The sequence below is a fragment of the Pipistrellus hanaki genome (genome assembly GCF_964339955.1).
Source record: "Pipistrellus hanaki genome assembly, chromosome: 10".
NCBI lineage: Eukaryota > Metazoa > Chordata > Mammalia > Chiroptera > Vespertilionidae > Pipistrellus > Pipistrellus hanaki.
The window spans coordinates 66,338,055-66,351,568 of record NC_140512.1 but is presented as its reverse complement, the minus strand read 5'-3'; the positions used below and the strand labels follow the sequence as shown (position 1 = coordinate 66,351,568).

Genomic DNA, 13,514 nt, shown 5'->3' with positions numbered 1-13,514 from the left:
TACGCTTATTCCCATCATTTTCAGATTCAGCATCATTTGTCTCTTACTTTTCAATAATGTCAAGACGCTTTACCACTTATTGTTTAGTTAATTCATAATTAGCTCCAACCAACCAACCTGTCTCAGGATGTTTCTAGCTCCTAAACCGACAATATGCTCTATTCAATATAAATTCTTTTCATTGTTTATGACCCCACATTTTCTTTGCTTTGACCTAAGATGGCCAAGTTCTCCAATCTCCACAAGATGATCCATTTCTCCTATAAGTTCAGCCCAAATGTTATTTCCCTATAAAAATTTATCTGAACTCCCCAAATAATTTCTTTTTATTTTACTTATAGACTCCTGAAATGTTTTAAAAACATTAGTATGGCTTTTGGACATCCATCTAGATGTTTCTTAATGTATGGTAAGCTCACCTCTTATGCAATGCTTAGTTCTTTGCTTGGTCCTGGAACATACTTGCACAAAAGAAATTTTACTTACAAGTAATTTTTGGTATGTTTTATTTTTACAGATAATTTTCCCAATGCCACCTCTTTTGCAATCTTTTCAATTGCAGGGGAAATCCAGAATATAGCATTTAAATAATAGTTTAGTTGTAGATATGATTTCTTAGCATGTATTTTCAGTTAATATCTAATACTGTATGTCAATTTAAATTATGATAGCAATGAATCTTTAATCCTTATAGAAACAAAAGATGACTATTGGTCTTATAATGAGAAAAAGTATCTGTTAAAGTATGTGAGAAACAAAAATAAATCTAAAGTAATTTGAGAAGAATAACAAAATATTTTATAGCAGAAAGGGAAATAATGGAGAAAATTCACATAAACCATGTCCTTTATGGAACATATACCATAAAAAATAGATGTTTTAAGACTATTAATTTTAATAAAATCTGTTACCTTTTATACTGGGAATTTTAAAGTTGGGTAGAATTCCTTAATATGTGAACAAGAATTGTATTTAGTATTGCTATAGATTATATTAATTTTCTTTACAAGTATTCTATTAGAAACATATTATCATTTGCAGAATAATGATGAAAAAAAAAAGATATGAATACCAGGCTACATAGTATTATTTTCTGCAGTCTGTAGAACCTCAGCTCTGAGGAAGAGAATATATTTATCCCTTTGAACTGAATGTATGACTTTAGACATGAAAAATCAAGACCTGTCTCAGACATTATTTAGTTAACTGCCAGACTTATTTTGTGGGAGAGTTTCTGAGCTCATCTGGAAGTTTGGAGATATACAGGGGTACATGGAGTACTGGGTTTGGATTTGAACCTTAAGAACTTTGTTATAAATTCTGAGGATGATTTGAGGATCCATTCCATCACATATTCAATATCTTGATGGTCTCTATTTTGGATTTACCTCATGAATGCTAAGCCAGAATAACCTGCCATTTGAATGGTAAACAGGATGCTTTACAATGAGTTTCTCACTCTTGTTACAGTACCATAAAGTAAATGATCTCAGCTTCTCACTTTGGTCTCTATAGTGGTTCTCAATACAAACACCATATAGCCACACATTTATTCTTTAACTTCATGTAAAATACACTGTAAAACAAAAATAATTATTTTCAAAAATATTTTCTAGTAATTAGCTTCCCTCCCAAACAAATTTAGTCTAATTATGTATCAGGCATGATAAAATGGAAGGTCAATAGCTACAGATGCATCATTTCACTCTGATAGATTGCTGTTTGAAAATAGGTTATGACAATTAGATGATTAATTTTCTCCTATTAAATAGCATTATGAGACTTATGATTACATTTATCAGTAAATTCTTTTTAGCGGGAACATAATATGAAGAGCGACCAAACAGAATAGGAATTAATATCCTTTGTGCAGGATCTGAAAATAATTTTTTAACAACCACAATTGTGAAAATACTTAGAAAATGAAATTCTGTTGGAAAACTCATGCTTTGTTCATCATTTAAAGTGACACGTTAGCCAAAACCGGTTTGGCTCGATAGAGTGTCGGTCTGCAGACTGAAGGATCCCGGGTTCGATTCTGGTCAAGGGCATGTACATTGTTGCGGGTACATCCCAAGTAGGGGGTGTGCAGGAGGTGGCTGGTCGATGTTTCTCTCTCATCAATGTTTCTAGCTCTCTATCCCTCCCTGTTCCTCTCTGTAAAAAATCAAAAGAGATATACATTTAAAGTGACACGTTAAAGATGTCCTATGTGAGTATGAAGAGCAAAATATTGGAGGACCTGCTGGCAAATTTTTGTTGTTGTTGTCCTGGTTATCTGCACAGTATACACCCCTTGTCAGGATGACTAGGGAGTGCCTGTGTAAACATTCTTGTTCCGCCTGTTCCACATAATCATGTCTTGTATCACATTTCTCCTAACCTCGCTATCTGAAACCAATTACAGGAGACCCATTTGGGCTGCATCTGTTTTCATAAAAAGCCTAGGCAGCAGTGTTTTTCTCAGAGATGAATATCAACATCAAATATGCTTCTGAGTGCTTTGTTATTTATGTTTCAGAGAGATTTTGTGGCCTTCAGCTCTCAAGAATGTGTCATGCTGTGCTGTTTATACATTGAAGATATTAATGGGTGTAGATGTCATTTTTCATTTTAATGTCTCAAATGCAACAGGCTGATAGGTTAAGCATTCCTATTTTTATGGGGAGAGATATGAGTGATGTCTGTTTCCCCCCCAAATATACATATATTTACTTTGAAAAAAAAAAGAAGCTATTTATAAAGCTTAGGTTACTCCACATTTTTGGTTTAACTGGGCTTTTCTAAGCTATTCACAAACAATTTTATTTCTGTGTTTTTCAAGATGAAAAAAAAACATAATGTTTTCAGTGTTCAAGAAGAAAAACAAAGGTTTTTCACTCTTATTTCTCATAATAACTTACTAGAATTATTCTTTTTCTATGATATTCATAATGAGCATAAAGTTATTACTATTGTAGAAGAGTGATATGCTTAAGTGTTACTTTTCTTAAACATTTGTGCTTATTTGAAATTACACAATAACTTTTAAGAATGGTGTTTTTAATAAATATTTTAGAGCAAAATGCACTGAATTCTGGAAAACGTGCATTTCCACACCCTTGCAACCTAACAACAACAACAGTATATGTTTAATCTGTTACACAGCTTTTTGTTATTTTCAAAATATTTAGTTTAATCAGATTACAAGTTTAAAACTGTCCTATCTTAGTTTTCTTTAGCTTTCCTATAATTAAATAACTTCATTAAGGAAAGTGTACTCTTAATTTAAAATAAATTTGTTTTTGGAAACTGGATAGGTTTGGGTGCCTCTTTCTTATTCATTTGAATCAGGCTCAGACAATACTAAAGAAAGATTTGTAAACAAACATCGCTTGCCCTTTGTTCTAAATTAACTTTTTTGTTTTTGCGGGAGGTGATCAGATAAATACTTAATAGCTCATAGAACTTTATGAATGGTCCTACTATATAAAATTTCTATTTACCAATTCAAGTGGACAGATGATTTGCAAATTAATATTCTATGTAATTTGACATTTAACACCTTATATTGATGGAAATGTTAGCTCATAATCTTTCATGTTTTGAGTAGCTACAATAATAAATTGCAAAGATGAACTAAAAGTGTCTAAGCAATTGTTTACTGAAATTAAGTCCTAAAGTGTTATCCAGAGTACTGGAAATTAAAAATGTCATGTAATGCCTGCAGTTGAAATGCAAACTGCAAAAGATTTATGCTTAAGAGTTTCTAATCATTCCTGATCTCTAGGAATTGTTTTTTGTTCTCCCACCTCTCAGTTTACTATGGCAAATCTCTACTGCTGCAAAAAGAATGTTGAAATAGGCAAGATGTTCTTTTTCATAAGCTTTTGTATTGAAAGATTATCCTTGACTGTTTCAAAGATAAATGTAAATGGATATGCAAAACACATATTTTGAAAGTAGAAGCATAATTTAGCCGAATAGCTCCTGGCCTTTTATTATTAGTAGTATTCTTTTAACAACAGTGCACATGTATCTATTTGCCCAGCAATATTTTCATGAGCTGCAATTCTAATATGTCTAATTTTCCAGTGTCTTTCTATAGCTATTGGGTATTGCATATATTCATTCCATTTGGGTTGCTTGTTTGGGTTGAGTTGACTGGATGTAAATGCAGAAATTGATAGGGTTTTGGACTTGACAGATGAGAGTCTGAGATTCTGACCAGACTCTTACTGCTTTGTGATTTTAATCAAGTCATTTCAGTATTGGTTCTTCGATTACTTGTCTACAAAGTGTGAAAACTAGGATAACCGATTTCTGAGGTGCGTTTTTTCCAGTGTTGGAATTTTTCAGTTTATAACTAATAACTGGCCAAATGATTGGAGTGTTACAGGCCAGTAGCACCCCATCATGTACTCATGGACTCTGTGATGAAGTCCAACCCAAGGCTGGTGGGAACACTTAGCCATAAAAATGACATATTCTGTAATGGTTTTTCTATTCAAACATTTACAAATTGAAAACCTAAAATATTATATTGTAGTTCCCTCTTTAAGTTTTTGATAAATGGGGATGCCCTCTTGCCATATATTCTCCTTTGCTAGAGTTTTTTCGTTGCCATCTAACAGTTCCTTTGACAGAACAGACAGTAGCCCACACTGGGATGGACTCTGGCCTGGAAGCCTGGGCACTGTGAACCTGTTTCCCCCACTTACTAAAATGAGGGGGGCTATTTCAACGATTTCAACTTCAAGATTCTGAACCACCCCTATTAGAATCCTTGAAAAATAATAAATAACTACAGAATTAAATGTAACCTAAATAAGGCTGAGTATATGTAAAATAAACTAAAGACCTCAAATGGGAAAACAATCATATGAAAAATATTAGGCAAATTTTGTGTGGATTTGGTACCAAAAGGAAAATTAATTAATTACTTTTCAAGATTTTCACATTGACCCAGCCTAAATTAGTGGTAATTTCCATTTAAAAAATATCATTTGTAGTTAATTTTTAAGTTGTGATTTAAACAGAAAGTAGTATTATTGGACTATCCAGTGAAATTTTTTCAAACTGAGTTTTGCAGTGTGTTTATTAATTTTTATTTGGTCTTTTATTCACACTGAACTTTATTATAAAATTGCCTAAGTTCACTGGAATGTTTCATCCTTAGAAGCATTTAGGTTGGCTTTTGATTACTTGAAACATTTAAAATAAGAAAAAAGGAAGCTTTCTTGAGTGAGTGTGTTTCCAAAAAGTGTGCTTTACAAACCACGCCGGATCCTGCTCTGGGAAGATAAATCAATGTTGTTAGGAGCTGGTGCGAGCGCATTCAGTTTGTTTACTTTGGTTTCTATGTCTGCCTGCCTCCTCAGAAAACTTGCTTGGAGCCAGACTGTAGCAGCCCTCCTTTCTGTCTTTTCATAATTGATCAGGGGATGACTGCCTTCCCTGAGGGTTAAGACATGGCAACTTTTTCTGTTTGCTCAGCATCTCAATGCAGTAGTTCAAACATTGTTCACACCAGCTGGCAGTGTAATGCCATATGCACATCTTGTCAAAGCAACTGTTGTCATGGATACTAGAAACTCTCTTAAAAACCATATCATTGATTCCAATGGAAATTGTACTTTTTTCTGCTTAGAATCTTAATTATTATAAAAGGAAATTAATCTAAAATATTTCCCCTTCTTGAAAACTTTATCACACATTCTAAAACAGTGAATAACAAAGGAAAGACGTGATTTATTTTAGTTTCATGTGTTGGAAAATTTCATCATTAATGTTCATTGAACTCAGTTGTTGAGAGAAAAATGAGTTTGTGCAGTAGAGGCTCTTAAAGTTTTTTTAATTAGTTTATACTGTTAACCTTTCAAACATCACAATATGTGAGTTTATGTTGTTGTTATGATAGTAATTTTTATATTAATTTATATAGCATAATGGTCAAACTGCCTCTCTTCCAGCAATTGACATGCTTACATTAATTTCTTATGTTAAGTTTTATTTTCTTGAGTTAGAAAGGAACCATAAAAATAAATGAAAACATCTATTTTGATTGATGTTCTATCCCACATAGAAATAAATCTGATTGGTTGAGTGGTAATTTCTTTGTTCTCTGATTTTGCTAAGAATGTAAATGAAAACCACTCAATTTTATTTGGCATTGAAATTGCACTTTATTTTGTCAAAGGAGAGGTTTCTTCTTGAATTGCAATTACCAAAAAAAAAGTATTTTAAATCTTTAGTGAAAATCCTTATTAATTCACTTTCAAGATAATCTGATGTCGATTTGTCAAATTTAAGCACAGCTTCCGGTAACACTTGAAGTCTGATGCTTTTGCTTCAAAATTGTGATATGAAAATATAAACCGGATGATAGTTTAAAAGGGAGGGAGCATTATAGTTGAACATTCAAAGACAAGTTCCTTTGGAAATGAGATTATGGAGGCAGTTTGTGATATTTTTCCTTTTTGAGCACTTTAAACAAATTAACTTTATTTCCTGCAGGATAAAAGCCATCTCTGTGGTTTTAAGTACATTTGTATATGTGTGTTATGTAAATTTTTTCACATTAAAAAAAAAGAGTATTTAATGATTTTTCTCTAGAAAGGAGGGCTGGATGAGGTTCTGATACATTGAAGCTTATTACTATGTACCAGGGAGTAATGGATCCTCAGTTTACCTTTAACAACATTTAGATGTTGCTTCCTTTTTACTCCTAGGCTCTCCAAGCAGCGAGACAACTTCTCTTACAGCAGCAAACCAGCGGACTAAAATCTCCGAAGAGCAGTGATAAGCAGAGGCCACTGCAGGTAGGTAATGTCTTCCTGTCCTTGGGGTCTTATTTTAAAACATATTTGTTATGAGAACAGAAATGCAGACTCAGTTGTATACACACAGAACATTTTTATGTTTGCCTATGAAGATAATTTCCATTCAAAAAGAGAATTCACTTCATCTTCTTGAAAGAGAAAAAAAGAATTTTCTAGTAACGTAGATTTCAAAAGTTGACAAGGTCACTTATTGCAAAAACAATGTAGGAACCACAGATGGTATATGTAGGCATAAAAGTTTTGCATTAAACTTCTTGCTGGGATTTTCATGGAATTTAATTCACAAACAGTACAAATATGGAATTTCTTTCTTAAAAGCAAATCATAGTCCAGCGGTATGGAGTAAAACAAAGCAGGCTAAGACAACTCTTCTGTAGCTGTACTCAAGTGACAAATGCAGAAAACCTCCCATTTTGCCAGAAAAACCGAATTCGCCATGGAGTTATTGCTGTTGCTACCGTTATAAACATACATTCTGGAGTCTGTTATCTTTACTCACTATGTTTGTCCTGTGGAACTGATAGTATGAATGTTGTTTATAGTAACTTTTTCTTATATAATATAACCATTGTTTTATTTAGTCTTAACAGGAATATTTAGGGCATTTTCTCCAAGAAATAAACATTTTCAGGGTGCATTTTTAAAATATTTGGAAGGTTTATGGAGATGCCTAAAACATCTTTCGAAATGTGTATCAGCTCTGTGGGAGGATAAGCAATGCTTTTTTAAAATCCAAGTTACATACATGTCTAATAGGGCAAGCTTAGTTTTTGTTTTGTTTTTTCAAAAAAGTAAACGTCTTTCTTGTTGCTTTAACAAAACTATCTTGAAAATTTTTATGGCCTAGCTGTCTGTTTTCCTTTGTAGGTGTACTCCCAGATGTTAGTAACTAAGTCTTACATGATGGCCTTCTGACAGAGAATTATAGGCTACTGATGAACACAATCCAGAAACCACTTATTACCTAAAAACTGGATTAATTTATGGTCCCTAGACAGATTTGAGATGAGAATATATTTTCTTGGGAACAAACCCACTTTGGGGGAGTGGGTGGAAAGAAGGGGGAATCGGGGATGAGGCATGCCTTTTACCAGAGGAAAGTACAGATGTCTGCCATGATTGTATGTGAGTCACACTGGAACAGTCTGAGTTTAATATCCATCTTAATTTCTTCTCTTTAAAAAACAAATTTCACGTTCTTTTGTTTTAACTAATCAATAATTCTGTAGTGAGGCATTTTACCTACCATCATATACTTTCCTAAGTAATAATAGTGATTTGAGCATTTCCATTGGGTTATCTGATTCCATGAGAGTCTCTCATATGTTTACGTGACAGAAAATTTTACATAGAAGTCACAGAAGATATCCTCACTGTGGCTTCAAAGTGGGAATTTTGCTTTCTTGTTGGTATAGCAAAGGAGGTTTAGATGCTGGCAGGATAAGCCAAAGGTAGTAGTTTACTGTTTTTAATATCTGAAAGAGACTATACATATTGTGCTAATTCTATCTTATGTGTCTCTTGACGTATTAGACCAAGTAGTTGTACCTTTCTCTCCAAAGCTAAGTCAAGTAGGAGTTTCTTTATTGATGGTTACTAAGATATTTCTGGAAAGAATGGCTGGGCTTAAAGTTTTCTATTTTTTCATTTGGCTATACTTTGTTTAACCAAAATACACGTAATTTTGTTGGCAAAACACACACACACACTAATATGGGAATAATTATGACTCTAAAGTGAGAAAATGTTGCTCATGTACCAAATGTTGTATAAATAAGATTTTGAGCCTAAGTCCTCAATTTTGTTTTTATTATAAAAGGGTGATTAAACATTTACAAACACCTTTTAACAATTTCAGTTGCTAAACCATTACTGTAGTTTATTATGTCACTTATCATTAGTGTTTTGTGATTCATATTAACCCAAATATATCTTAATTATACAGATCTAAAACTAGAATTGTATTATTCTTTTGAAATTTTAATAGGATATTAAACAAAAATGTTATAGAAATGAAAAGTTGGCTTTTAAGAATGAGAATTTAGGATAATGACCGAAGACTTATTTGTTCACCAAAATATACACCACAGTTAATGTCATGTGGTTCTACATTTTTAGTATTTTGTAGTACTTGATAAGCTTTGAAACTGGAAACATGCTGGGATTGCATAAAAAATCTAATAAAAACTGAATAGCATTTTATACTAGCTTACACATGTTGTCAATGGGGGATATTAAATAAAACCTATTTTTGAATCTGCAAATATAATTTAACATGAATTACATTATGTATTTGCCACGTGTTTTAAAAGAAAGGATAGAATATTTTTTGCTAATTATAAATATTTAAAATAAAATTAGCACTTTAAAACTTTTATGATTTTATCACAGTCTAGTTATTTTTTTAAAATACATTTTTATTGATTTCAGAGAAGAAGGAAGAGGGAGAAATAGAAACGTCAATCATGAAAGAGAATCATTGATTGGCTGCCTCCTGCATGTCCCATACTGGGGTCGAGCCTGCAACCTGGGCATGTGCCCTTACCTGGAATCAAACCTTGACCTCCTGGTTCATAGGTCAATGCTCAGCCGGGCTTTTTTTCTACTTAACTGTTTAATCAATATTTAATAATAGAGTTGGTGTACATTATCTTTTAGATTTAAAGAAATAAGTGAAAATGGTTCAAAATCTGCACTTGTAAGGCAAGTTATTTGGTGTTAATAATAGATCATGCTGGTTAGAGGACCAAAAGAGATATGTGATTTTCATTTTAATATGTAATTTTTATGGATAACTATTTTATAAAGTTTGAAAGAAAAATAAAGATTTTAGAAAAATATTTTAATGGCTCAAGTCACAAGAATAATATTTGTTGCTTGTTTTACTCAACTGAATTTCTTTTAAATGTTGAAAAGTGGTAGCCAGATTTGAAGTGTGGCATGGCAGAGAGTCTGTTTCTAGCAGATGAGTATTTATCTACTATTACTTTTCATTTACATTTTCTTGTCTTTTTGCTACAGATGGCATAGATATTAGCATATCTACTGTAAAATTGTAAGAAAAGTCACAGCTAATGAGCCCACCAATTGTAGTAGTGATTTCACTTTCATGTATAGATATCTGAAAATATGTATTTGAAACATGTTTCCCTATTAATTCATTGCACGAAACAACACTTAAGTAGGGCCAATCAGTTAATGTATTGATTAATGACATATTAGATGATTAATATAAAATGATTGTGATGCAGATTGGAGCTGATATTAAACTAAGCATTCCCAGATTTTCTTTTGCACATTTTTACTATGTATCTCAGAAAATCAAACCCTAAAATGAATATGGCTTCTTATCTGAATTTACTTAACTTATCTGTATCTATTTCTATTCTAGCACATCCTAGATATGATATACCCATAGTGGTCCATAATGAGGAAGGTCATTTAAGAGAATATGTAATGCTTTCAATTTCATGAAACGAATTTCCTGATTGAAAAGAGTAAATCCACATTGTTTTATGCACACATGCACACTTCCATAATCTGTAATTAAAAAATTTTTGTAAAATACATTATCCATTTTCTAGCCTATGACAGATCTACTTAATTTAGTTTAGGTATGAAATTGGTCGCATTATTGTTCTTGTTACATTTACAGCCATGAGACAGACTTGTGGTTCTTCAACAGCTGTGCAGAGCAGAGACGTAAATTTAAGGTAAATGCCATTGCTTTGCTATCTTAGATGAATATTAATATATAGCATTGTAATCACTTCCATTGTTGTAGATTAATATCTAATATAAGGTTCTCTTTTTCAATAGGCAATTTAAATTAATTTTTAAAATAATTCTGTGTTAGTTTAAGAATGGAGTACTTAAAAGCAAAAGCGAATTAAACTTAGGAGTCTTATTCTGAGTCTGACACAAACTAGTAATATAGGTTTGAGGAAGTCACTCAACATCTTTAAAATATAGACATTGGGCTAACTGATGAATAAAATGGAATATTCTGTGATTAAAGATTTCTTTCATTTTTTAATCCTCACCCAAGGATATGTATTTTATTGATTTTCGAGAGAAAGGAAAGGAGAAAAAGGAGAGAGAGAGAAAGAGAGAGAGAGAGAAAAGGATATGAGAAAGATGAGAAACATTGATTAGTTGCTTACTGTACATGCACAACCAGGGATCAAACCTACAACGTGGGTTTGTGCCCTGATCAGAATCGAACTAGAGACCCTTTGGTTCCTGGGATAATGGTCCAACCAACTGAGCCACATTAGCCAGAGTTTATTTCATTTTTTAAAACTAAGTGATAGATATCTTAATTCCTCGAGAATAGCTGTACTTTGTTGGATATTAGTGTATGGGGTTAGGGTTATGTGTATGTACTTGTTTGTTTTTACTTACAAAGGACTTTAAAAACATACCATAGCAAAAAAAAATAATTCTTTGATATCAAAGTATTAAATCTTAGATGTATGGAAACCATTGTGCAAGTATTAATTTATATAACATCTAAGAAAAGTTTTGTTTTGTTTAGTGCCTTGAAATAATTTTATAAGTTGTTTTGAAGAAAAATCTAAGTTACACAAAAAATTATTTTACCTATGTATTTACTTTAAAAATCTATATTAAAATACATTGTCATTGAATACAGTTTAACAAATTTCTACCTTCCTCTAATTCTTCAGTGCAAAATGTTAAAATTATCAGCAGCAGACAATAAGTTCTGCAGCAAACTAATAAGCATTTCTAAAACTTTCATTCTAGGGGAATAAAACCCAATAAAGAGCAAAATATATAAATAATGAAGTTGAATGTATAAATAATAAAAATAAACATATCTTCGGAATATAGAATTGGGCAACGGTAAATATGTTTTAGGAAATTGTCAAAATGCATTTATATAGTCATAATGAATGAATTTAAATATTTCCTTTTCAACATTAAGTTCCGGTTTCTAGTATAGAAGATTTTACAAGAATGTGATAGAATAAAATTTTTCTTAAAAATATTATGATGTGGCCACCTGTGGCCAGCTGCTCAAGGCTGACACCTGTGGAGGGCGGTCTAGGTCACCCGGAACATCACTGCTAAGGGTGCTTGGGTGGAAAACGTGCATATGATCTAGGCCAGTGTTTCCCAAACTTTTGACATATGTGTACCCCTTCTATAATTTTCATAACGCTAAGTACCCCTTGTACTCATGAAAACGTAGAATTAGGCGCAGCTAAGCACGGTGCAGTGCATATCCCCACCAAACTCCGGTGCAACTCGTACCCCCACCAAACTCTTCCCGTACCCCTGGGGGTACATGTACCACACTCTGGGAAACACTGATCTAGGCGAAGAACATATGTGTGTGTTTTTTTTTTTATCTGAATCCCGCCTTTGCCCTTAATTAATAGGACTTTGGGTAGGGTAACTTGATCTCTTGGAGCCTGTTTTCCCATCTCTGAAATGGGACTGAGGATACTCACTTTGCAGGATGGTTGTGAAGATTAAAAGAATATAATAGGAAGTGAGCGGCGTAAACCCTTGTGGTTTTGAAGTAGTGTTTTCTCTTATGATCATCCTCAGGAAGTTTATATTTAACCCAAAGTTATGATAAACATTCTACCATATGGTTCCTTTTATTTGGCCATAATTTTTATTATTTATTACTCACAATGTATAAGAAAGCAACAGTGAGTGTTTTAGGTACTATTATAGCATCTCCCCCTCCTATAGACACACTCGCAACATGTATACTATATACGAACCTATCATAAACTTTTATTTTAATGTTTGTTTGCTTTTTCTACTAGACTGTGAGCTCTATGACAACAGGCATCATGCTGTCATATATATTTTAGTGCATATCACAATAACTGGTGAATAATAGAGCTCAATAAATAATAGTTGAAACAATGATTGTGCTGAGGGAAGACTGTGCTGAGGGGAGTAGGTAGGGGAAAAACCCTTTCATTTCTTCAGGGTAAGTTGATTATTTATCATATGTAATAAATACATATGTGATTTAGTTGAGGAGATAGTAAGGCTTATATACAAATGTCAGGTCACAGAGGATGTACTATAGGGATGCAGAGGGCAGAAAGTGCTACAAGCATCAAAAAATAAAATATTCATCTGGCCCAAGTGATCAGTGAAGGCTTGTGGAGAGGTAGCATCTCTGTCGAGCTTAAAGAAAGGGAATTTGGAAGGCAGAACATTTTTAATGGAGATCTTTGAGAAGATGTCATCAGAGATGCAGAGATAGGACATTGTGAGGTCCAGTTTAACAGAACAAGTAATTTGTTTTGACCATCATAGAGATGTCATGCCAGAGGAATAATGAGGGTTGGAGGACTACATCAACAGCTGTCTAGAGATTGACACGCCACACTAATGAGTTGGTACTTTATGGTTTAGATAGCAGGCGCTATTAAATTTTTTTTTTATAAGAGAGTGATAAAATCTAACTGGCATTTTATAAAGATCTACTTCACAATGTGGCATGGGAATGGAGATTTCTGAAAAAAATAACATACAAAGAAGAGTTCAGTAGCATCCACAATTTTTGCATCATTGTTATATACAAAAAGGAGAATTAATAAATGTACTTTTGCTTCTCAGACTGCTCGGTCTCCAATAGTGTGTGTAAATGTATATTGCATATGTAATGCAAAGGGTTTCCATAAATTAAATATGGAAGAA

The 13,514-nt window shown here is 32.8% G+C and overlaps 1 protein-coding gene across 1 annotated transcript in view; it reads left to right on the top strand.

Annotated features, from left to right (window-relative positions):
* Nucleotides 1-13,514, top strand: part of FOXP2 (forkhead box P2) — a 601,300-nt gene that overhangs the window by 437,536 nt on the left and 150,250 nt on the right. Inside the window, exon 6 of the mRNA XM_084896207.1 lies at nt 6,711-6,800. Coding sequence (XP_084752333.1) covers nt 6,711-6,800 — 90 coding nt within the window. The remainder of the gene's footprint in view (nt 1-6,710; nt 6,801-13,514) is intronic.